This window comes from Paramisgurnus dabryanus, chromosome 1 (genome assembly GCF_030506205.2).
Source record: "Paramisgurnus dabryanus chromosome 1, PD_genome_1.1, whole genome shotgun sequence".
NCBI classification, from domain to species: domain Eukaryota; kingdom Metazoa; phylum Chordata; class Actinopteri; order Cypriniformes; family Cobitidae; genus Paramisgurnus; species Paramisgurnus dabryanus.
In genome coordinates, this window is record NC_133337.1 from 71,811,457 (window position 1) to 71,838,857 (window position 27,401).

General features: G+C 37.4%; 1 protein-coding gene and 1 long non-coding RNA gene across 2 annotated transcripts in view; one reads left to right on the top strand and one right to left on the bottom strand.

The window, feature by feature from the left end:
* The window catches only part of LOC135734555 (uncharacterized), a 149,867-nt gene that overhangs the window by 81,701 nt on the left and 40,765 nt on the right, over positions 1–27,401 (top strand). The window lies entirely within an intron of this gene.
* Positions 12,948–27,401, bottom strand: part of klhl11 (kelch-like family member 11) — a 62,213-nt gene continuing 47,759 nt past the window's right edge. Inside the window, exon 2 of the mRNA XM_065253396.2 lies at positions 12,948–15,441. Coding sequence (XP_065109468.1) covers positions 13,854–15,441 — 1,588 coding nt within the window. The 3' untranslated portion in view covers positions 12,948–13,853. The remainder of the gene's footprint in view (positions 15,442–27,401) is intronic.

Here is a 27,401-nt window from a genome sequence, read left to right on the forward strand (position 1 = left end):
CTATCGTTCCTTTGTGAGCTGGTGCTGGGGCTTCCTGGGACGCAGCATCCGGGTAGTTATTCCAGCTTGTGTGGTCCTACCCATCCGGTCAGAGTTTCCTGACGAGGAAGGCCACTACATAGGGTTTAAACTGCCCCCTGTTCGAACCTTGACACAAAGCTGGCAATGACCTCCTCCTTGTCCGGCTTCTCATACCAATTGTGTGAGATTTATTTACATCAGAGGAAAATAAATTCTATTTACAAAACATGCATGGATAGGTTATCTGGGACAGGGATGGTCAACATCTCAGCAGTGTTTGGGCCAGGGTTGTCAAAGACTTCCTAAAAAATGAGGTTCATCAGGTCAGCAACGTAACCTGTATCATAAAAAAAGCACAAAGATGTTTCTGTTTTTAATTGATTGGCTTTTTTTACTGTGTTTTTGTTTTTAATTGTATTTTTATGAAGAGAAATAAATGTTATAATTCAAAAATGTGTGTTGTTTGAATTGAACCCTTACCAAAGGTCGGCTCTGTTTTATGTGGTTTAGCTCTGCACTCCCCCTTCCTAGCTTTTGAAAAAGAGATTTTGAAGAGCGGTTCACCTTTTTGTGATTTGGCCTGTGGTCGGTCTCCATTTTCACTGTAATGCATAGCAGACAGGTACAGTCTGAAAGTACAACACAAAACTTGTTAATAACAACAGATATTTTAGACAACAATTATCAGAATTATTGAGTCAACTAACTATTTCACCTGCACAGCATTCCATTAAAGGGAAATACAACATTCTTCGGGGCAAAGCGAAGGATGATGGCATGGAAAGACTCCACTGATGAAGTTTGGTAGTGGGGGCTCAGTTTTGCAACATCCTTCATCGTTCTTTTGTTGGTCAGCAACTTCTCCAACTTGTAGAAAGCTGGAGTTGCTGCAGATAATAAGACAATATATTAGGAAAAAATACAGTACATAATATTAAAACAATGATCTCTGGTTAATGTCTTAAAGTTATTAAATAATTACAGTGTTTGTATTTGTCGGCTTACTGTTTTTACATTTAGCCTGTTATATTGATGAAATACCTGCTTGCAATCATTTACTCTTGTCAGTCGTCTTGCGGATCACATGCTCGCACATGGGGTAAAGAGGATCCTGGTGTGTATGGATATCTCGAACATGGTTCAGGATCGCGTTCCACTTTGCGATTCCCTCTGGTCCGGAGGTTGAGGTAGCTGCTGTCCAGTATATGTGGTTGTTGATGCTTTTCATCCACTTCTTGACTTTCTCACAGTCTTTCTGCTTACTGAGTGCTTCCAGTTTCTTTGAAATTCCTACAACGAAAGCAAAATATATTGCACGTAGTGAAGATACCTATAAACTGACAAATTACTCTAGTGTAGCATTTCAAAATCACTTTCAAAGCATTTCTTTACATTTACTTGTCCTTGTTGTGAACATGTTGACAGTATAAGTCTTTTTACCAAAGCGGAGCTTTAAGCAAACTGTAAAAAAACTAACATGATGTCCTTCTCATCAAAACAATATCACTAACAAGAAAACAAAGGAAAAGCCTGTAGCAAAAATTATAGATTTTTATGTTATAATGCAATATAAACGTCAATAAGCTTAATATTGCCACTGAACATACCTTTTGCCATGTGCCAGACATCATAGTAATGGGTTATGTTTTTCTCCCTGAGGAACTTCTGTATTTCTGGATGACGATCAGTGATGATACAATCAAGTTTGACGTCACGTGACTCCAGTAATGCTAGACTCCTTCTCAGGCCCTCTTTCTCCATATGGTAGCTACCACCAACCTCGTTGCTCTGTTAACACAGAAAACAATATATTTAGAAGAAATGCATTACAGCCTTCGACTGTCAAATACCAATCAATAACCCCATTGCAAAATAAATGTGGGTGAATTACCTGAACCAACTGAATGTCCACAATGGTGTTACTCCTGAGATCCATCATTGTATAACTGCCATACTTTGCAGAGTGTTTTTTTTTTTGTTGTTAAAGTAGGGACATTATTAATCACTATTTAATGCTTATTATGTCTGGCATGTCATTTAGGTCACTCCTTTTAACTACAAACAATATCTAACCCATGTATAAAATACACTTATTCAAGAAAGTATCAAAACCTGGTGAGTCAGCTCTCATATCACCAACAAGGATGACTTTTTCCTCCTGACTCAGCTACTGCAGATTCACACCCTGTTTGACTTTCCAATGGTGAATAACTGCCGGTTCAATGAAAGATCTTGCATGGCGGCGAAATGTTTCGTACCGAAACAACTGCAGCTTCATGGCGTTGAAGACCTGTTAGGTTGGGAGGATAAATAAAACATGTAATTTAATCTAAATTCAAGTAATTCACTGTGAAAGTAACTACAGTTGCACATCATTTACCTTTTCAATTGTGATAAACACAGCGGCGGAAAGATGCAGATTTCCTGCTGGCGTGCTCCCAAGGACAGGCTGGCTATTCCAGCTTCTTGTAAATGTGCAATGGGGGCACCACTGCTTCACAGACAGGAATGTCCCCAGCCTCTGGGTCTTTACATCACATGCCTGTGTGCAGACTGGACATGTATTAAACAAGTCCATGAGGCAGTTCTAGTACACCATGTATATTTTGCTGTTGTGGGTGGAAGTGGGTGAATGTTCTCTGTATAAAAAAACATTTTAAGTTAAATAGAATGAACTTTCATCTGGATTGTAGTACTTTAAACCATCACCCTGTTTGCAGCTGGTTTAATGATCTTTATGCACATAAACAGTACGAAAAGTATTGATGAAAACAAACTCACTGAGACTATGTATTTATGTCAGAATGATAAAACAAAAATCATAAAAGTAATCTCGAGCACTCAGAAACTTACGACTTTAGCGTAGAGTCTAATGATGTTGTGATGGAGTGAAGCTTCCACTAAAGAGCTGTCCTCCAATGGATTGTCCTCGAGCTCTTCATCGAGGTCTAGACGAGGTCTTTTGAGTGGTCTCTTTATAGGTATTGATGACAGGCACAAAGGGTCTGCATTTGAGGACCCCACACCAAAATCTCTGCAGGAGACACTTGCCTGGATACCTACGACAAAAATTTAACAAGGAAAGTCCAATGAAACAACACATAATGAAAGCATTGACAAATGCAAGAATTCTTACTGAGTATATGAAAAGTAAATGTACTAACGGTACCAAGTAAATACATACCTTCACTTCTAAAGTGGTGCTGCAGAGTCTTCAAAGACAGCTGTGTGCCAACAGTTAGTGTTTCCAGGTGGTCTGTTTGGCAGGCAACATCCCTTGAGAAAGGCAGGTTAATGGAAGCTGTTGATGTGCTGGCCTGTGTACATTCAACAAGGTCAACTTATAACTTTGTATATTGTAGAGGTAATTTAAAACCTCAGTAATTAAAAAAATGCCATGGGCAGATAACACGAACAGCAGAATAGTTATCCAAATAACAAATAAGTAAACAACACACAGTGTGGATTAACACCAATGCTTTTAGCAGAAGAGATTGATTGTTGGCGACAATAATGTCATTATTAGCTCGTCGAAATTCTACTGCCGCAGTTGCTAGCTGGCTTTTCAAAGTTTGGTAATGTCCGCTAGCATACGTAACTTACAGGCTAAATATAGCCAGCTATCTGTGTGTATAACGTAACAAAAACACAACTCATTTCGACCCAGGTTGTTGGCAACGTAGACGCAGATATAGCTAGGAAACTCCAAAAGCATTTGTAATAGTTAACTACATAGTAGTCCAGACTAACATTACCTAACATCATCGGCGTGGCGTTAGATAACTTGTAAAGTCTAACACCCCTGTTCAAGTTGTGTTTCTCCAAAACCGGACTGTAGTACTGCAACCCTGATTCACACACATACTTGATGCTTTCAATCTTTACATTAGCGCCAGTAACCGGGCTGCTAGCTGCAGAACTAGCTAATGTTACAGCCATGCGTAGGCTAACAACATAACGTTGTGAAGTATGACTTACCTCGCCGAAGTTCGTAGCTGGGTCACAAAGAGTTGGTACTAACCTCAGACGATGAGCAAGGCCAGCTTTGTATTGTCCCAAGTTGATAAAACAGTCGTCGGTGAAATGTTTTTCACACATGAAGACAACTTTAGGGATTTTTTGCGTCGTATTTACAGGCAAAATAAAATTAATACCCACATTCCTAAACGGCTCATCTGAGCTGATTTTTTTCAAAGGCAGATCAGAACTCAAAACCAACACCACCCCCCTCGCTTCAGATGTGCTCTTTTTTTGTCTTGATGATGTATGCCGCCTACAAATGCAAGACTTCAGCTTCAGATTGATAAGTGGCCAGCGTGAGTGTAGTCTGAAAGCGCGAAAAGCTGAGCTTGCATTTCCAGGGATGTTCCTGGTCGTCGAACGTATTTCAAAGTTGGAGGCACAACATGGATTCAGCCATTCGAGCGACTCACCCGTATGTATTCTAAATAGCAGATTGTACACTAACGAGAATACTTTGATTAGTAGGTGGAAGTAGGGCTGGGCAGTATGGGTCAAAAATTATATCTGGATAGTCGATACATATCTCGATTGGGTGGGTATTTTTCACGCAAAGCCAAAAACTACTGCAAAAACAAATGCGCCAAATTCCACAAGGCCTTTTTTATTAAAGTGCAAAGAGGTAGGCAGTTCACTCAGGTACAAATTGCTTCTGCAACTGTAAACAATAATAATAATTTAACTATAAAAATAAAATACATATTGCATTCTTTTTGTTCAAGAATAAAACAACTCCACTCAAGGTAGGCAAACAAAGTGCTTCTGCAACTGTAAACAAGAATAATAATTTAGCTATAAAAAAATAAAATACATATTGCCTTCTTTTTGTTCAAGAATAAAACAACTCCACTCGAGGTAGGCAAACAAAGTGCTTCTGCTACATAAGATAAAAAAAAAACTCTGAATACATTAATAATAATTTAACTGTAAATTAAAATAATACATATCTTCTCCTTCTTTTAATCCGTAAACAACTTTACTCAAACTCAACTTTGCATGAACTCTGTTGTAGCTATCAACAAATAGCTAAAAAACAAGTTTGTGTAACTTGAACATTTTAATGTTTTGAGCAAGGAATACCAATCTGTCTACTGTATCAGGCTTAAGTGCAGCCCTTTGACAAGTAACTATATTTCCACTGCAGCTGAAGATCCTTTCAGAAGGACTGCTAGTAGCAGGCACACAGAGGTACTTTTTTGCTAGGGTGCTCAGTGCTGGATAGGCAACCTCATGTTCCTGCCACCATTGTAGTGGATCTGCCTCACTCTCCAAACATACAGACTGTAAATAGCTTGACAACTCAGTCTCAATGGACTCGCGAGGTGTGAATGAAGAAGAGTTAGGGGTTGCATCATGGAGAAAGAAGCTGGCTAGTGGTTTTTTCTTTTTAGCAATGGGGGGCACAGGATCTGCTATGGCACTTTCTTGTGTGGACTGAGGCACAGCTTTGTCAACACCTGCAGAGCTCCCCTGATCACCTAGCAAACTCTGTGCTTCGCAGATGACCCTCTCTTTCAATGCAACCAGTTTCCCACTGCTGACATATTTTCCCAGAAACCGTGGGTCTATATAGGAAGCAATGTCCAGCAAGTCACTGGTAGAGGGCTCTGAATACTTTTCATTTAAGTCAGGATGGTGTGTTTGATGGACTTTGTAAGCTCACTGTCAACTTCCTCAGGAGCAAGGAGCCTGCTGTTAAAGAGGTGGAGCACAGGTCTTACGTATGGAGTGTCACATACTCCTCGCCTGACAAAGCGTCAGTGAAGTCCTGCAGGGGCTTCAGTGCTCTTTGGATGGCCTCTAGCACCTCTATGTCTTGCCAGGTAAGAACCAGAGGTCTTGTTTTCTTTTCAGCAGACAGGACTTTGGCAAGAGCCTTTCCTGCCCAAGGACGCGTTCTACCATTTGTAGACGTGATCCCCACCGTGTGGTCGACGCTGATGAGCTGGTAAATTCATCTGTGCCTGCACTTCAACCAACTCCCTCCGCTTTTTCCAGCTGTAGGAGAATGCGCTCACAGTTTTCTTGCACAGAGAAATGGCCCGTGTGATACGAGGGTCTTGCATTCCATGACCTGTAACACAGTAAAAGCAAAACATTTTTATATTGTTTTTAAATGTAGTTTAATAGCTCAAGCAATGAATTAGCTCTTAATTTTGTGGCTGTATAAGTATATATGTATAGTTAATTTTTAGGTTGTAATAAAGTTTTTCTTTTAACACTGTACTTTTTTTAATTACTCTGCAATACATTTTTTAAAGACCATATTATTTTATTTTATTACAATCACTTAATATTAAATGAAACAACAATGTGCTTTACAATCATTAAAAACAATGGCACACCCCCTTCCACCCACCCACCCAAACACACACACACACACACACACACACACACACACACACGCACGCACGCACGCACGCACGCCTGCGTAAGAGAAGCATATTGCACTCACCAATGGCCAAATGTAGTCTGTGACCAAAACATTGCATCCTCTGCCAGTTGTTGTTTTGGACTGCGCAGACAATGTTCGCGCCATTGTCAGTGGTACTGGCCATGGGTCCATTTGAATTTAACATGCAGGTTGTGTTACGTCTTTGAGAGCCTCTGCTATATTTTCACCTGGGTGATCTTGTGGGAAATAAGTGGTTTGAAGGCATGCGCTTTTAATCTTCCAGTCCAAAATATAATGTATAATGACGCACATGTAAGGTTCGCATGTCCTGCTGCTCCACATGTCTGTAGTAAGGGCATAGTCAGTAAACTTTTTCAATTCAGCAGCAAGCCTCTCTCTCTCCGTAGTGTACAGTCGTGGGAGTTCTTGTCTCGTAAAGTAATGCCGACTAGGTAAACTGTATCTTGGGTCAAGTGTTTTTAGCATCCGTATAAAGCCAGGTTGTTCAACGACGATGGGTACCATGTCCGCCGCTATATGAATTGCCACGGACTCTGTGGATGCTACACCACCTTGCACTCTTTCTTTCATATTCTACACTCCGCGTTAAAGATTTGTTTAGTGTTATCTGTGTAGTTTGTGGAGTGTTTCCAGAGCTAGTGGGTTTATTGGCCGGGATCCTTAGTCTGGTGCACTCCTCGTATGCGAGCTTGTGTCTTGTCTGTAAATTATGGAAAAGGTTCGTGGTGCTAGAAGCTTTGGTTGGCACCAACTTTCGGCATTCACGGCAATAGACATCTGTCTGCTGTTCGTCCGACACCTTAAAACCGAAGTATCTCCATATAACAGAGCCATTTGTCCTCTTTTTTGAAACGAGTTCTGTATGAAGGTATATTTGGTGCAAAACAACTGCACACCTGTGACAGTGGAATTTGTATTTGTAGAGATTATCCACACATGTGTATCAGTAAATTTGAAGTCACAGATGAAGAGTTTTAAACTTGTAGATTTTTTTTCTTTCCCTCAAATACAACACAACAGTTACACATTCACAAATCCTTCAGTGCAGCTGCACAAATCCCATTTTACAAATCACAGATTAAGAAACTCACAAGCTCACGTTTTTTGCTACAATTGCTGCAGTAAATATGGTGCAAAACCTACTTGAACACCTGCATCAAAGTATGTGAAGTCACACACAAATTTTGTACATTCGCAAATCAGTTTGTGCATCTGTGCGATGAGAGTTGCATGTGTGTAAAAAAAATGTTCACAAATTTTTTTATTTTTGAAATATTTTCTAGCACAAACACAAGTATATAAATACAACTGCTTGAATCTGCTGCTACGAGTTTCAAACACTCTTTTTTGTGTGCTCTCTGTTTTGCACCAAATATCTTGAGATAAGTGGTGCGAAAGTGATTTGTATACCTGTAGGCTATGTTCAGCACTTCCCACCAGGTGGCGCCCGACACTCACTGAAGCAGAGTTTATTAATTACCAGCAATGTTTCAGCAAGGTAAATCGCCTTTATCAAGGTATTATTTTCACCAAGTGGAGAACAATATAAATGGGAGTGCTAATTATACACAGATGAAGGTAATTACATACAATATTCCAATGATTCATTAGTAAACAAAATATAAGTTCCATAAATCTCAAACCATCAATATAAGTAGATTAAAAAATACAAGCAGCAAATACACACATAGGCCTACATTTAACTAAGATACATGCTTTTTCTTCTAATATTCTAATTTGGATGATTATTTCTGTCTTTTTGAATCGGGTAACTGAACAACTAAATTGTTTTTATTATTATCTAAACAGTTGTTCTGATTTCTTAACATTTACCCTGCATGCTAACCCAAATCAAATCAGCTTTTTAGACTTGTGGGTAGCTTGTAATTTTTTACATAGGGATCCGATTAAAAAACCTACAGCTCGTCATACACTATTGAGAGTGGATTCTTATTGTCATGAGCAGGGCCGTACAGAGGATTTTATAAATACCAAGGTCCATATGTATTTTTCCAGGGCATGCACCCCAGAAAAAATGTCTTATTTCTCTGCTCTACATATTTGACTTCTAACACATCAGAAAAAAAACAATCAAATAACTATAGATGTCAAACCATGTCAGTATGCACAAGACTTGTGTTGTTTATTAGTAATACATTGATTGAAATAATTATTTTACCATCCTGGGCACATTGATGTGTCAGTAAAGTAAACATAGGCTAACTGAATATAGGTGAATGTAAGCTAGGAGATAAATTAGTTAGATCGGACCTCTCTTCTCCATCTATACCAACAGAAACCACTTTAACACCGTCATTGTTGAAAATCATATGTAGGAAAACAAATAGAGAGTATAAAACACGCATCGTGAAACATCAGAGTGCAATAATATGCAGAAATATGAACCTTCCATTAGCACTGCATTTTGTTGAACTTAATCATCCTATAACTTCATTATTGTATATAGGAATTGAGAGGGGATTTTCATCTAGAAGGTGAGGTGAGTTGGACCAATTTTTACTTAGACAGGAGGCCTTTTAGGTATATTAAAGCCTATTAGGTATATGTAGGCCTATGTGTGTATTTGCTGCTTGTATTTTTTAATCTACTTATATTGATGGTTTGAGATTTATGGAACTTATATTTTGTTTACTAATGAATCATTGGAATATTGTATGTAATTACCTTCATCTGTGTATAATTAGCACTCCCATTTATATTGTTCTCCACTTGGTGAAAATAATACCTTGATAAAGGCGATTTACCTTGCTGAAACATTGGTGGTAATTAATAAACTCTGCTTCAGTGAGTGTCAGGCGCCACCTGGTGGGCAGTGCTGAATAATGCTCGCCATAACCTACAGGTATACAAATCACTTTCGCACCATTTATCTCGAGATATTTGGTGCAGAACAGAGAGCACACGAAAAAGAGTGTTTGAAACTCGTAGCAGCAGATTCAAGCAGTTGTATCTATGTACTTGTGTTTGTGCTAGAAAATATTTCAAAAATAAAAAAATATTTGTGAAATTTTTTTTTTACACACATGCAACTCTCATCGCACAGATGCACAAACTGATTTGCGAATGTACAAAATTTGTGTGTGACTTCACATACTTTGATGCAGGTGTTCAAGTAGGTTTTGCATCATATTTACTGCAGCAATTGTAGCAAAAACCGTGAGCTTGTGAGTTTCTTAATCTGTGATTTGTAAAATGGGATTTGTGCAGTTGCACTGAAGGATTTGTGAATGTGTAACTGTTGTGTTGTATTTGAGGGAAAGAAAAAAAATCTACAAGTTTGCAACTCTTCATCTGTGACTTCAAATTTACTGATACACATGTGTGGATAATCTCTACAAATACAAATTCCACTGTCACAGGTGTGCAGTTGTTTTGCACCAAATCTACCTTCATAGTTCTGTAGCCTCCGGGCTGGTTGCAGGCGCCGCAATTTTGAATGAGACAACACGCGAGGGGAGGGGGAACACAAGCAAGCAAGGAGGCGGGGGCGCGCACAGCACACAGAGAAGGCAAACAGGCAAAGTGGCGAAATCAGAATTAAATATAAGCATTATATCGATATATACGAAATGTCAAAATTCATTTCGAGGTTTAAAAATATATCGACGTATCTTAGATATCGCCCACCCCTAGGTGGAAGTAATTACACATGGATGAGCACATATTTTTTTAAAGAACACTAAGAATTTGCTGAGAATAAAAAAAAAACTACACAGTGTAGCTTTAAGTAAGTTTTATTTGAAATTTTAAAGGGAACAGAGAATGAAAACCCATTTTTACCTTTTCTTTGTTGAATAATGGTAGTCTACCCGCATTCATGAACATACAAAAAGTGCTAGACATGCTAAACATCTCAGTCTCATAGAAATTCCTCTTTTAGAAATGTCAGCCAGAAAACAGCCCAATCTGAAAAACTGATGCTTATGACATCACAGGCATCTCACTGCCCCTCCACTTTAAAATAATTGGCTACATTTTTTGAGTGGCAGCAAAGTCAGCCAATCAGTAATGAGATTGCAAGTTAAGCCAGTAGGGGGAGCCAAATAGGTGCAAAACCACTTGTTTAAAATCCACCACACTAATAGAGCTATCTGGGAGAGGTTTTTAGGAAGCTTCTAAGGCATTACAGACCTTAACAAAAAATATTTGTCTACATGTCACATCACAGAACAAGGATAATACCCCGTTCAATCAGTCTATGTCCCCTTTAAGTAAATCCAGCATTTTATTTTTTACAGTGCAGTAATGAGTTACAAAGCCAACTCAGGAGAACGTGTGGATAAGCTTCTCAGCATCTGACATAGATAGCAGCAGTGATTGGAATAACGGCGTTATAAGTAATCGGCGTTACTAACGGAGTTATTTTTTTCACTAACGAGTAATCAAATAAATTACTGTTTCCCCCGTTATAACGCCGTTATCGTTACTTACATTAAAATGATGCGCATTACTAAAATTAAACTCACTGAAGTGATTTTCACCCGTGTATGCTCGCTCTCTCAGCCAGACACAGTTTTTCTCTTGTGTGTGTGTTGGGAGAAACATAACTGATGATGATTGGTGTGCGCGTGTTAGAGGGGGTGGGACAACCACATAGCTGATGATGATTGGCTTAACTTCCAGCGTTAGCCAACCAGTGGCAGAGTTCACGCACAAGGCAAGCACGCACAGTCTGAATCCGAGCAGTGTAAACAAGTCTGAGCAACTTGGTCACTGAGTCGCTAGATTTAGCAACTTTCTATCACTTTAGCGACTTTATAGGACAAATCTAGCGATCTTTTCTGGCGTGGTTGAAGACTTTTGTAGACTGATGAATGAAAACACGCGTCGTTCTCTCTTCTCAACGAGCAGCGGCTGCTGCTGCTGTGCCCCATCTCAAACGAAGCACTGACAGGCAGCCCAGTCATCGCGCAGCAATCACTCAGAACACACCAGCGACAGGGCGATGGCAAATACAATGAGCTTAAAGGTGTAGCGGTTGCAAACACGAAGTGTAATAAGCACTACTTTTCCATTGTTGATGTGAAAGGCAAGAATGTTTGTGTAATGTGCAAATTATGCCCAGGAAGAAAAGTCTCTCCACGTCTGTGGCAAGTAATTCTGATCTAATAAAGCACCTCACATCACATGCTTCCACAAAATTAGTGGTTTCTCTTTAGTATCCATTTTGTTCATTTAACATATTTAATTTTAAGGGGCATCCAAGTTATTTGAAATATTAAAAAATTTTTAAGTAACGCAGTAATTACTTCCCTTGTAATTAGTGACTTTTATTATGATGTAACACAGTTACTAACTCAGTTACTATTTGTGAGAAGTAATTAGTAACTATAACTAATTACTTTTTTAAAGTAACGTTCCCAACACTGGATAGCAGATGTCGTAGTTTTAAGATAGAAGAATGCTGGGGGGCACGTGTTGGAAATATGACTATTGATGCTATCAAACATCACATCTAGTTTCTTGACAGCAGAAGACGGCACAACAGTGCAACCATCTATGGACAAGTTGTAATCTGATATTTAGTTTGGTTCAATAATAAGTACCTCGTTTTATAGGAGTAACATTGGACCTTCATTGTGCTCAACACAGGAGCTGGTTTACACGAGGCATGTGCGGTGCTGGACGTCAGAGTTCCCTACACGCGTGTGAATGCCCATTGGAAACTGACACAAAATAGATGAAAATGTGTAATGTAAAAGTGTTTGCTTGTTTTTTGCTCATGAAATGGAGAATAAACCATTGCAGACACATTTTAACAACAGGACTATTATTTTTACTGCCTCTCTGGGCCTTAAACATGGTAGTTGGATTGCTGTCAGTCCAAGCTCTGGGATTTCAATAACAATATCTTAAATGTGTGTTCCAAAAATAAATAATACACAATATTTGATCTAAATGGTAATTTGTCTTCAATTTAAATTACATAAAGAATATATTTTTACTTCAGATGTGCTCTTTCGGTTGTCAACATTTTGTTTTCTGAGACTGCGTGTTTTATAAAATATTTTTGTAACATTTGGCTAAAAAACTAAATCTCATACACCTGGGATGGCATAAAGGTGAGTAAATCACATGTGAATTTGTTTTTTGGAGAACTATTCATTTAATAATAAAGGTCATTAACATATGACATTGTAATTTCTTGTGCTTTCAAAGTAGAAAAATCTCAATAATAATAAATTAAAAAAAAAAAAAAATTATTAAGTTGAGGCATAGTGCTGATATTGAGTGGCTATAGTTACTGAAGCTGTGATCAATGCAGATATCAAATACATTCTTTAAATGGACTGTAATTGTATTGCATTCCTTCTTTAAAACAATTGCAAAGTATTACAACAAAGAATTTAGAAAGAAAACATAATTAAGTGTTTACCTTTGTGCCAATTTTGCAAGTGCTGATTTGTTGCTATGTTGAATAACACTAGGATGGGACCCCCACTTTGAAAAAAAAAAACCAGCAACACTAAAAGATGAAATAATTTCCACTGTTGGCAGTTGCAGCATATTGACAAGGCAAGCGCATACCAGCTTAAGGCCAAGAAATGGCATTTGACATGAAAATAGGGCTGAGTAATAAAAAGATATTAAACTGATCACGGTAAAATCTGTAAACAACAATGTTGACCTTGGAACATTTTTACTCATGCTGTTAAATTAATCAATACTATCACATAACGTCTACATGTGTGCATTTCCTAGCAACATCTGAAGAAAACTAAAGAGTAACCATGAGTGAAACAGGCTACACTCTTTAAAATAAAGGTGCTTAAAAGGTTCTTTACAGTGATGCCATAGAAGAACCATTTTGGTTCCTCAAAGAACCATTTAGCCAAAGGTTTTTTAAAAAAGCTTTTTTGCTTTAGAATCTAAAGCAGGGGTAGGCAACGTCGGTTCTGGAGTGGCGATGTCATGCAGATTTTAGTTCCAACCCTGATAAAACAGGTGACTCTTTAGACCTTGATTAGTTGTTCAGGTGTGCTTTATTAGAGCTTTTGTGTTAAAGGTTCTTTATAGAATCATTCAAAAGGTTATTATATGGCACTGGGAATCACCTTTATTTTTAAGAGTGTAGACATGAAACTAAACACTCTATATTCTGCAAAGCTAAGGATATGGTTGACAACATGGGTTAACACAACATCAGTTATATGCAAGTACATATTGCTTAGCCCTACGTAAAGATGTATCCATTTTTCATACAATTCCATTTAAGTCACATTCTCTTTATCATCTTTATCCAATTTAAGCACACCCTCTGTGACAAAAGTCACAACACATACAAATAACACACTGAAGAACAGGATAAAGGGAATGTTAATGACATAATGTTTTCTTAATTTCAGCACCTCTCCCAGTGGAGATTTAAAGACTTTCAGCATTCAATTTGTGATTGTAGCTGCCTGCGCAGGGTTAATGTCCGACGATGTAACTGCTGCATTTGTTGCATGCGATCCCTCTGCCGTGCCAAATTTTGTGGCATTGGATATCGCTGGCACCCATAAAGAAACCGATAGGGAATGCGCACGTGGCATGCTGTTGCACGGCAGCGTGGTTGGGGCATGGGTGGCAGAAGCATCCAACGCTTGCGTTCAGCACAATAACGATATGCCTCTTTGCGATACTGCTTATCCACATCATCACTGTTCTTCCAGCCACCAATTACAAACACATCATCACCAAGATAGCAGATAGCAGCACCCTCAATACTAGTAACCTCTGGGGGAAGGCTCTCAAGAATATCATCGGAGATCCTTGTGCTAATTTTCTGTCTAGCTACATCGTCCCGTACATTGGTGTAGCTCTTGGGACAGCAGGAAGCAGTATGGTAAAAGTTAGTGGATGCTACAGCCATTTGAAACAAGCAGTAGTTATCAATAAGTGGTAGGGAGTCCACCTCTTGCCATTGCCGACTGTCAGTGTCATAACGAGTAGTGACGGTTTTCAATCCGTCATCACTGTCAGTGTCTACAGGTGTTCGTGCCGTGACATAAACATATCGATCTTCAACACTAATGGCCTTGACATCTCTCAAAATTTTGGGGGCTGACTCTAAGTTGTGCCATTTGTCCTGTTCAGGCTCATAGACACTCACATCTTTGAATCCAGGGCTGAAGTTGCCATGTCCACCAATGCTATATAGAACATTTTTGATGCATGTGAGTCCAAAGGAATGCTTACGTGTGGTAAGATTGCTCACTTGTTCCCAGGTATTGCGAATTGGATTGTAGCGTTCCACAGTCTTGGCAAATCCTGGTTCCATTGACCCTGCCACATAGACATGCATATCAGTAACTGCAATAGCATGACCATCTAAGTGGTTGTGAATGTGTGGCAGATTGATCCATCGATCCTCGTACACAAAATAACCTACGCACTCACTTAGGTAGTCACCTCCCTCAGACACACCACCAACCACCATTATGACATCCATGTTCTGGCCAAACCTTGGCTGGAAGGTGGCCATGTACGAAGCACAGAACTCTGTATCAGTGGATTTGAGGTTCTCAAAGCGGATAGCATGACCCTCCACAGCCTCTGAAACAAGCTGTAGGCAGGCCACATTTTGTATCACCAAAGGTTCATTTTTCACAATTCTTGTAAGATAGGTTGGCTTAATCTGTGACAAGCGGAGGAGGCGGAAGAGCTCTTCAAAATACTTCTCACGCTCTTCTGAGTTCTTTTGAACCCATTTGACCACAGCATCAAACAGAATCTCTTCTGAGTCAACTGTAATCTCTGCGTCAGACAGCCAGTCTCTGACCAGGTGGAATGGTAGTGTGTAAAATTCCTCATCTTGGATTACTTTGTGGAAGTTGCGCCTTATCATGTCAGCAGCACGCAAGGCCAGCTGATCCAAAGTATACATGTGTGCCAAGCTATGGACAGCCACGCAATTGCCTAAGCTAAGCTTCCTCTTCAGAAACTCCCCACAAAAGTCTTTCAACTGCACCAGCAAAAACCTGGGAATGAAAAAGAACATTTTCTCAATAACTAAAACACTAGACATAAAATGAATGGTAATTTTCAACATTATTCCATTTTGGAGCAGTTTCCTCCTGGACAGGGCTTATCCTAGTCCCAGACTAAATGCATGTTTGAGCCAATTTAATTTTAAAACACCTTACATCTTAACATATTTAAGTGCCATTGTTTTGTTTCAAGATGTTTGTAAAAACTACTTAAAGTGCATATGTTAAATATTTTTTGTGAGATAAATATATAACCTTCTATGATATTACTAGGGCTGTTCCGAATACCATTTTTTGAGCTTCGAAGTTCTAGTAGAAATCAAATCGAATATTCGAAGCTTCAGAAGGAGGGGCTGAACATATTTTTCTCTTTAATAAAGGGGGAATGTGTGTGTGTATCTACAGTTTTATTATGTGGCGGATGTGTTGCTGCGGACCCAAGGGAGTGTAGTGCCTTTTTTTCGTGCAATATATGGACATGTGACACGTTTAGAATGAATAAAGTTTAAAAATACTACAGAACAGCGCAAGCCGGAAGCAGCGTGCCTGTCACGCATCCTGCGAGAACAGCATTAGTGAAACAAAACACAAGAGCAATACTTTTAATAAGGTAGCCTAACATTTTTCTAACAAACAAACATTTCCGTATCATAAATTAGCAGCACATTAATTACTGACAACGTAAAAGGTAGGCCATTTAAATAAAACAACGAAAATAAATGAACAAAGTTCAACAAACTGTAATAAAACTGTAGCATACTTTCAAAATCAAGTTTATTTATAACACTTACACCATCCAATATGTTGTTTTTCATCAGTAAAACAATAAAGAAGATATTTTGCAGAAACCCCAGTGCTCCGTCATGCAAGTTAACCGATCCGCACACTTTAAAGAGTAACTAAACCCTAAACCAACTTTTTTTAGTTAATGATCTGTAAGAATGATGCTTTATTAGTGCTGTTCATTGATTTTAGTAAGTTTTTTGACATTTGGATATAAAGTGTTTCAATACTACAATATATGGTGTAAAAACGTCTGAGTGCTGCCCTCTTCAGGTTGAACGGTGGCTACTGCAGTTGAATTTTCCTATTGGATGGTGGGTCCAAGAAATAACTCGTGACGTAAGCAGGTTCAAGCTTACCACACCCTTGTTACGATCTCACCACACGTCCCCTCTATCTCCGTTGGGATCTGCCCACTTTTCTTGCATTTTTCAAATATTGCAGTGGGTGGAGTCAGGCCCTGACCAGGGGTTTAGTTACTCTTTAAGAGCTAAAGCATATATATATCCAATACAAAAGTAATCCCCCATAACTCTGTGTGACATATTGATGTCTTGTGAAGCAAATCAATCAGTTTTTGCAAGAAACTGAACGTTATTTACAACACTATTAGCGTAAATGCCAAAGCAGGAAGCGCTCTTCCCGTTCTTGGCAAAAGCTCTGCATTAACGCTGTACAAATATTTATATATATATATATATTCGAATCTCAAAACTGAAAATCGAATGTCAACCCACGGAACGAATTTTCAACCCTAGATAATACATTACAAAATTAAATGCAATGTAATTGCACTTAAAGTAATTTTTTTTACAAAACTTTGAATGTATAATTTAGTAAAAAAGGGACAGTTTCTAAGAGAGTTCTCAAAATATGACGCGTTTTTACGTATCCAGAGGGAGTCGTCTGAGAGGCTCTACGCTGGCTCAGTGCAGAGTAGGTTGGTTTTCAGTAAAAGCAGTCACAAGTTGGTGTGTTTTCGGTAGTTTTGTATTTCAATTTCGTATTTGTCATCATCATGGTAAATTGTGTGTTAGTTGAGGTTTAACAAACTCCAGCCTGTCAGGACAGTGAGTCCACAAGGTTTCCTATGAAGAAAGACTTAACATCTGCTTCAAAAAAACACGGTAGTGTGTAGCGTTTACATTAGATCGGAGGATTATCATCCCAGCAATATGATGGAGTTGAACATGGGATGCCGAAGCAAGAACCATTGAGGCCTGTGTTTTTGCCGCCAGCAAGGAAATATAAATGATCACTGGTCCGTCAGAAATGCAGCTCGACGAAAACGTGAACTGTGCACAGTAAGGCCATGTTTACATTAGAGCATTTGCGTTTTAAAACGGCATTTTAAAATGAAAATGATCCTCGTTTACACTGGCATTTTAAAAAGAATCTTCATCCACACTATACACCACCATAAACGCATGAAACATGACCAATCACATAACTGGGCATGCGCATTAAAGTGTGATATTGACAAAAAGTCATACATGGGTCATACAAGTCTTATACTGTTCTATCTCCCCCTACAACATATTAATATGATTAATAGGTTAATTTTGATTTTATAACTAAACAGAAAGGTCTTTATGATTTAAAAAGAAAGCATTCAAGTGAACAGTACTAAACAGTAGCGAACTTGAAGCAAAAATAAATTTTAGCAAATGCAAACTTCAATCAAACATAGTATTTGTATTTGTATTTATTCCGATCTCCATTAGCTGTGAAAACACAGCTATTCTTCCTGGAGTCGATACTTCACTAAGAAACATTTACATGAGTAATATGACAAAAATAACCATAATACAAACAAAAATTCATAACAGCAATAAAAACAGCACATAAATACATACTCACACCCACCCACATACATCCACACACAGGACCTAGTTTAAGTTAAAAAGATAATAGAGAGATACGCTTACTCATTGCGATTAGTAGAAATTTTTGTGATAAATAATACTATAAATAATCCAATTTTCTTATTTTGAAATCATTTGAAGCACTTCGATATAGGAAGCAGCATCACAGGACCAAATCTCAGAACAAAAGTCTAATTGTGAGAGTACAAGTGTTTTTCTTCTTAGGTGCTATTGGAATAAAGAAGATGCCTCTTCAGGAGGACTTTAAATTGTTGTTTATTATTTGCATTAATAATTTCACTTGGCAAATTGTTCCAAGAATACATGGATCTGTATTTTACAGTATTTTTTCCGTAATTTGTTTTTACTTTGGGTAGTTTGAATCTGCCCTCTATAGCATGTCTGGTTCCATAATTATGCTCATTATAACTAAAACATAACTCACAATAAAGCACATTTGGTAATTCAGATACTACAACATTTCTTGTCAGATTGAGCAATGAGGCTTCAAATCTCTCTGTTACCTTTAACCAGGACAACATAGCGTGCATCCAATTTACATTTGTTCTATACAGACATCGAAGAGCACATCGCGCTGCCTTGTTTTGAACCCTTTGAAGCACTTTGATATGAGGAGCAGCAGCACAGGACCAAATCTCAGAACAATAGTCCAATTGTGATAGTACAAGTGTTTTTATAACATCTGCCACCATCTTAAAAGGTAATAAATGGGAGCACCTTTTAACCATCACAAGACTTCTGCCCATCTTGCGTACAACAGTACTGATGTGTTTGGACCACAACAGCTTGTTATCAAGTTCTACTCCAAGAAGTTTAACCTTTTGTACCTGCTCGACATTTGTATCCTTCACAGTTATACACAATTTAGGCTCATCCAACAGCATACATCTGGTTCCAAACACAATACTTTTTGTCTTTTCAATATTTAGTGCTAACTTATTATTAATGATCCACTCATGTACAAATTTTAATTCTTCCACTAAAACATTTTGAAGTTCAGCAATTGTACTTTGTGAAGAATAAATTGTTGAATCATCAGCATACATAGATATTTTTGCTTTTTGTAACACTAAAGGCATATCATTTGTGTAAATAGAAAACAGTAGTGGACCTAGACAGCTTCCTTGTGGTATACCACAACACACATCTCTGTTATCTGAAAAACTTCCATTGAAGAAAACAGTCTGTTTCCTATTCTCTAGGTAACTTTGAATCCAATGTAGTGCTGCTTGACTAAAGCCATAACATTTCATTTTTCTTAATAAGAGATTATGGTCAATAAGATCAAAGGCTGAACTGAAATCTAATAACACTGCTCCTGCCAACATCTTATTATCTAATGCCGTGAGCCAATCATCTGTCATTTGAGCCATCGCTGTAGCAGTTGAATGACCAACTCTATAAGCGTGCTGAAAGTCAGTACTTAAGTTATTATCTGAAAAATAGTTCTGAATTTGTTCAAAAACTACTTTCTCCATCACTTTACTCAAAGTTGGTAACAGACTAATTGGTCTACAGTTAAGACCACAAAAAGGTACAGCTGCATTTTTTGGTAATGGTACAATCTTTGCTGTTTTCCAAGATTGCGGATAAATACTCTTCTGTAAACTCAAGTTCAAAATATGAGTAATCGGAACTGCAATTATATTTGCCACTTGTTTCAGCAACTTTGAGTCAATATTATCTACACCCGATGGTTTTTCTTTACATTCTAATAGTAATTTCTTTACTTGGCTCTCCGTTACTTCAGTAAATTTAAATTCGCAAGTCTTTCCTACCATGATCCTATTTCTTATTAACATTTCTGCTTTTGTATTATTTGTTTGTATTTGACCCATTTCATTTCGAAACGTATCAATTTTCTCATAGAAATACTTACTTAAATAATTTGCTATTTCCAATGGCTTTGTAAGAAACCTATCCCCTAATTCAAGAAATGTTGGAGCACTCTTAACACCTCTTCCCAACATGCTATTTAAAATATTCCATAATTTCCCACTATCATATTTATTATTCGATATCAAATTTCCATAATACAGTTTCCTTTTCTTTGTATTCAATTTAGTCACATAATTTCTCAATTTTCGGTAGACTTGCCAATCTGATTCATAATTAGAGTTGTTTGCCACTTTTTTGGCCTCATCTCTTTGTACCATACAGTCCTTTAGATCCGCATCTATCCAACCAGCTCTTGTCTTCCTTACAGTTCTCTTTATTAACGGAGCATGTTTATTACTTACTTCTAAAAATAATGTATTAAATTCTTTTACTGCATCATCAAGATTATCACTCATTAAAACCCCATCCCAACAAATATTACTAACATCCTCCCTAAAAATATTCTCATTATAATGTTTATATGATCTTTTTACTATTACTTTAGGTCCCTCTTTAAACATTTTGGTTTTCCTTACCACTACTACGAGGTTGTGATCGCTACACCCTACTGGGACAGATATAGATTTACTACAAAGATCATCAAAGTTAGCAAAAATATGATCAATCAAAGTAGATGTTTTTGTGCCATCACTCCTAAGGCAAATCCAAGTAGGTGAAGTCACAAGTTGCTTTAAACCACATGCCTCTGTAATAGAATGACACTTGTTCCTCATAGGACATTGTAATGAGTTCCAGTCTATATTAAAATCTCCCATAATAAAGATTTCATTTCGACTGTCACATACATTGTCAATCATATCACATATTGTGTCTAAATAATCAGAATTTGCATTGGGTGGCCGGTAGCAACAGCAAATTAATACTGGTTTTAAATGTGGAATATGCACTTGTAACCATAGTACTTCAATATTAGATAACATCAAATCTCTTCTCATTTTAACTGGGATATGTTCTTGTATATAGATTGCAACCCCGCCACCATTTGCATTTCTGTCCCTCCTATATATATTGTATCCTTGTATATGTAATGAGGAATCTTCAAATGAAGAATCCAAATGGGTCTCCGTAATTGCAAAGATATGTAAATTGCCTTCAGATAGAATATTTGCAATTTCTGTTACCTTATTCCTAAGACTACATATATTTAAGTGTCCTAATCGGAGTCCCTTTTTGGGTAGTTTAGTAAGAATTACCATTTTTAATTATTTTGAATACTATTATCTGATTTATTATAATAGTCCACATGGACCTATCATTTCTGCATTTACATTCATATTCACTAGGTCCAACCATAAGAAAACATACACACCCATTCATACACATATTCATACATACATAACATCTCCCATAATTTATATCCCTATAATATGTGATTCCTAACACACCCAAATCACCCCACACCCCTTCCCAAAAAAGATTATCTGAGTGCATAAAACGTAAACCAAAATACAAAACAAAAATTGCTTCCTAGCTCTTCTTACTCCCCTGGGTTGATGTCCACTTTTTCATACTTCAATTCAATTAGTTAAACAGTACCTGGCGGATATCTCAGTCTCTTGTAGAGGATGATGTCAAACATAATTCACTACTCCATTCCGACAATGCGGAAGTAAACAGAGACAGCATGTATCCAGACAGCTGTTCGGCAAGAAATTTACTAAGGCTCCTTAGTCCTTACTGGCGTTTTGTACTTCCATGGAGTCAATAAACCTTGCTGCCTCATCTGAATCTTGGAACAGGCGTTGGTCAGATCCTCGGGTCAACTTAATGATAGCAGGATAAAGCAAGAAGGCTTGAAAACCCAGTTTACGAGCGCGGTCCATTATTGGATAACATGGACGCCTTCGCTGAGCAGTGACATCGCTAAAGTCCGTTGTAAAGCGAATTATTTGACCAGCTACTTCCACGTCTTTCTTCCTTGCACATCGCAAAATACGGTCTCTGTCTGTATAACGAAGACACTTTAGGATTATGGTCCTTGGAAGAGCAGAAGATTTTCGCGGTGGACCAATGCGATGTGCTCTCATCAGCTCCGGTGGATTATTGACCAAATCGGGAAACCATTTGGGAAAACTCCGCACAAGGTAAGCTAAGGTGTTTCCCTGTTCCTCTCCTTCTTTTAAGTTGACAATGCGGAGATTCTCTCTCCTCATCCTGTCTTCAAATGAAACAATTTTGTCGTGTAACAGCTTCAGCGTATCGTCGTGTTTAGCTGTTGAATCCCCAACTACTTTCATCTGTGCTTGGAGAGACGTAGTTATTTTCCGTTGGGACTCTAAATCCTTTGTGTGATCAACAAGAGTCTTATTGATTGAATCCAGTCGATGTTCCAAACGTTCGTAGCGTTCATTAGCTTGTTTGTCTGCTTTAGCGAAAAAATTTTGCAGTGTGGCCTCAAGTGACGCCACAGTCAGCTCGGCCTCGGCGTCTTCCATAATTTTTGTTGTTCTCGTTCGAGGCATATGCACTATCCCAAGCAAAAGACACAATATACTTAACTTATTTCTAATTAAGATCGTAAGCTACTGTCCTGGTCTTAGAGGATTTTAAAGTCTCTTAGAGGGGAAAAAATAATCCCAGGTGGAGCAGTGAGCTATGAAACCTCTACTCTATTCCGCCATCTTTTAATAGTAAGAGGTGAAGTATTAATTTAGCCTACCAGAAATGCTTATTGCATTAATTTTTATAACTATGCGAGGTCCGTGCACGTCCTTCGCTAGCAACACAGAAATAGCTAAAAGCGCAAGAGCCTAAGAGCATTATATATTAATGACTTTGAGTTTATTGTTTTTATTAATTTATATTCACAAAACTTATCAACAAAACATCGATTCAAATTAAGAGACAAATTATCTGAAACGAAATTCATTTTAAAGTAGCAAACAAAACTTACATTAAACTGGAAAATAATGTCTGACCCATTACAATTCTCCCTTCATATTGGCCTTTACAACGCCTATATGGCATTTAAAATTACAGTCTATCTTTCGTAAGCTAACTAAATTTAAACAAAACATAAACACTTATACTCTTCTAGCTCCCCCCTACAACATATTAATATGATTAATAGGTTAATTTTGATTTTATAACTAAACAGAAAGGTCTTTATGATTTAAAAATCAAGCATTCAAGTGAACAGTACTGAACAGTAGCGAACTTGAAGCAAAAATAAATTTCAGCAAATTCAAACTTCAATCAAACATAGTAAGAGGTGAAGTATTGCTTTAGCCTACCAGAAATGCTTATTGCATTAATTTTTAAAAGTGTGCGAGGTCCATGCACGTAGTCCGCTAGCAACACAGAAATATCTAAAAGCGCAAGTGCCTAAACGAGCATTATATTAATGACGTTGAGTTTATTGTTTTTATTAATTTATATTCACAAAACTTATCAACAAAACATCGATTAAAATTAAGAGACAAATTATCTGAAACGAAATTCATTTTAAAGTAGCAAACAAAACTTACATTAAACTGGAAAATAATGTCTGACCCATTACAATTCTCCCTTCATATCGGCCTTTGCAACGCCTATATGGCGTTTAAAATTACAGTCTATCTTTCGTAAGCTAACTAAATTTAAACAAAACAAACACATTGGCCCTCATTTATCATTCTTGCGTAGAAACGGGCGTATATGTTGGCGTAAGATTATGCTTACACTCCTCTCACCGCCTGATTTATGAAACTGTGCGTACCGTTGATATTCAGGTGTACGCAATATCTGCCCTTCATAAATGCCGCGGCTGAAAACGAGCGTCATTAGAATAACAAGCCCATATAAATTCAATTCTCCGCCTCCCCCACGCCCTCATTTTACGCCATTGACACACGAAAGACGGCAAAGAAGAGAAACCGGGGAAGTGAAAAGAAACAAATTTTTTTTATTTGGGAGTTTAAAGAGTGGGATTAAAGACACATTCATAATTGGATGACAATTTGTAATATTCTTATTATTATTTTTATTATTAATATTGATATTTAGAAGAATAATTATTTCTTATTATTTACTGTTGCCTACATCTAAATTCTATGTCTGCTTAATGGTTCAGTTATTTTTTTTTTTATAATATTTTTAAATGATGTAGTAACTTTTGTAGTGTGTTGTTTTGTATTTACATACAGTTGTTTGTTAGCTGTATCTTAGATCCAGTTTGATACGGAGCTCCGGATATAATTCAAATTAACAATTTGTTTCCACGACATCCACATGGTTTACTAGGGTAATTCATAATTTGAAGTAATAATAATTGTAATAGTAATTACGAAATATTATAAATATTATAATAATTAATTCCAAGGAACAAACTGTTGAATATTGGGAACAAATTCTACATTCATGGCCATACTTTAGACTAAATAACAACAAAAGAAGTGTCCATAATGTAGCATAAAAAATAATTCGTGGCCATAATTTTGTCCGCATGTCATCATGATCGGATTTACGGCTCCATTCAACACAAGCATTTTACCTTACCTCACCTGTATTTATTTATCATCGAATAGTATGTAACTAGCTTACCTTTTGATGCATTATTACCATGTTTTCGTAGCACATCCTTGTGCTTTCTTGCAATGTGCCGCTTCAGATTCCAGGATGAATATTTGCTAACTTTTACAGTCTCTCCGCACTTCCTTTTAATGTTTTCTTCCTGTCCAATCTTAACTTTGATTTTTACTTTACATTTATGTATAAGGCTTGAATTCCATAACTTATTGCTAGACGTTTTTACAGATTCTCGAACTAGCAAATTATTAAAGGGCGTTCTGGGTTCAACGAGCGGTGCTGAGGGAGCGGAATTTTCGGAAAGGCGCTTTGATGGTAATATTACCGCACCGCTCAACGCTCCGCTCCCACTAAGCTCCGTTCACATGCTCGCTCTGAAACATCAGGTAAAGCGCACAGGCTCTCAACTGAAGGAATACATATGCATACAAATCAAATGCTTTGGTAAAGTCTCACAAATTAAACATTGAACATTGTTGCATAAAAATAAACACTGAAGTTTATAATTACTATGTTTTTTTTACATTGGGTCATAATATATCATATATTTTAGTTTGTCAGTGCGTTTTGTGGTGTTAGGAAGTGTTTGCGCATTTCTGCACTAACTCAAAATGTGCGTACACCACCTCCTGAGCTGGCGTAGGATTTGAGCGTGCCGTACGCCAACGTCCATATTGATAAATCTCAAAGTCACCGTGGTTTTGGGTGTACGCAAGGTGTAAGCTGGAAATTTGGTGTACGCACTTTTGATAAATGAGGGCCATTAAACCCAACAATACTCAAACATTCATATAAAACAGACTTTATCTATAAGGATACATGTTAAAACAATCCGATGTAGCGTATAATAGCTGGTTGGTAGATGTTTACTACTTTTGGCAAAACCTCCGTAACAAACCAACATTTACATGAACAAAATAATTTTTACTTTGAAAATGATGCGCTGTCACGTTAACATCAGCTGTTCGTTTACATAAGACTCCGTCTACGTTCATTTACACTCAGAGCAACGTCTGAGTTCTCAAACTAAAACAGGGTCTTCAGCGTTTGCGAACGAATCCGTTTATGAAGGTCGAAAACGGTGATGTAGTGTAGATGAAAGGCGTAAACGTAGCAAAAGTAACGCGTTTTAAAGGATAAACGCATTAATGTAAACATAGCCTAAGTCTTGTTTTTTTAACATTTGCTAACTACCAAATCAGAGAACATACTGATTTCAATCAAGTTTCTTCTAAATATTGAAAGCAACTAACTGATTACCTTAGTTATAATATTATAACCATCAACTCAAGTTACAGCTTATTTAATTTGTTTGCATAGCTTATTCGTAATTTATTGTTGTCATGTGGTGTGTTTATAAATATGTGATAGACACTGCAGCTAACGTCAGCTTGTGCATTACTTTGGCTCTCAGTGTAACCTCAGACCTTCACATCGTTCAATAGGTTGATTTACATTACTCATATCTAGAAGAATTGTACATGCCACCATCTGTTTACATAATGCACAAGGGCAAATACTTATTAATATTGTTTTATACAGTATGATGCAGACATGTACTTGAACATTTTGTTTGACCTTCATTTTTAATATAACTAAATTTACACATTAAGAGTTGTTGTTTGGCAGTGCAGTAAGTTGGACAGGGGTACATAAGAAGTGATTGTGAAAGCTATGACACAATTATATAAAAGTTGAACCCGTTTAAATTTTAGTTGTCCAGGTAAACACAAGATGGTTAGTGTGGGAACTCCAGCAGTGCCCAGCAATGATGAATCATCCTTTGTTTTCATGGACGAAACCTGGTGATAGGTTATATATGACCAAATTATGTCAAATCAAAAATAATGTTTTTCTTTTTTTCAGTGCTGCTGACAAGTTCATTGTGTAACAATTCAATTCAATTTTATTTATATAGCGCTTTTCACAATTGGTAATTGTTTCAAAGCCGCTTTACATTAATAGAAGCTAGGGGTGCAACGGATCACAAAACTCATGGTTCGGAGTGCATTACGGTTTTTGAGGCACGGATCGGATCATTTTTCGGATCAGCAAAAAAAAGTATGGGAAAAATCTAAAAAACAAATCAAGAAATTACAAACATTTATAAAAAAGAACAAAGTTGCACATTATGTAAGTTCTAAAATCATTAGGTACAGAAATCAATTGAATAATTAACATTATTATTTATTATTTTTTAAAGCTTCAGAAGTGATTTTCTCTTTGTCTTGGGTTGTTTGATTACATTAATGACACAGACTTTAGTTGGTCAATTGAGCTTACTGTTTCTTTAAGACCAAATATGCACAGACTGCATCTCTCTCTGTGTGTGCACTACTGAGTCCCCTTAAATGCGCACACACACACAGACAGAGGGAGAATTACAAATGGCGCAGCATAAACAGCCATCCCACATAAAAACGTTGCTTTGTTTTTCATTGCTCTTTTAGCCAAATGTATTTTAATACACTACTGTATGAGAGAGTAGCGCAACTCTCTGAAGTTTACACATCAAGAGTTCTGATGTTTGAAGGATGATCACGTTGGACTCTCGCTGGATCGGACGCATTCAACCACACATGCGTTTTTGCGAAAAGTAACCTGCTCACTTTAGCACCTTTTTGCAGTTAAACGGTTTAAAATCACTTGAATGTAACATTTGCAAACCTCTGAAACCCTTACAAATGATAAACTTTCCTTATTTAAAGCAGTGAAAAGCACAGAAAATCGACAGATAGAATAACATAATACAGATGAAGAATATTATGAATCAACATTATAAGCAAGCGTATTATTAATGTAACGTATAGAAGAGGGTGCTAAGTTAAGCCAATGAAGGCTGCCTCCCGTGTTGGAAAAAGCCAGCTAATGTCTGTT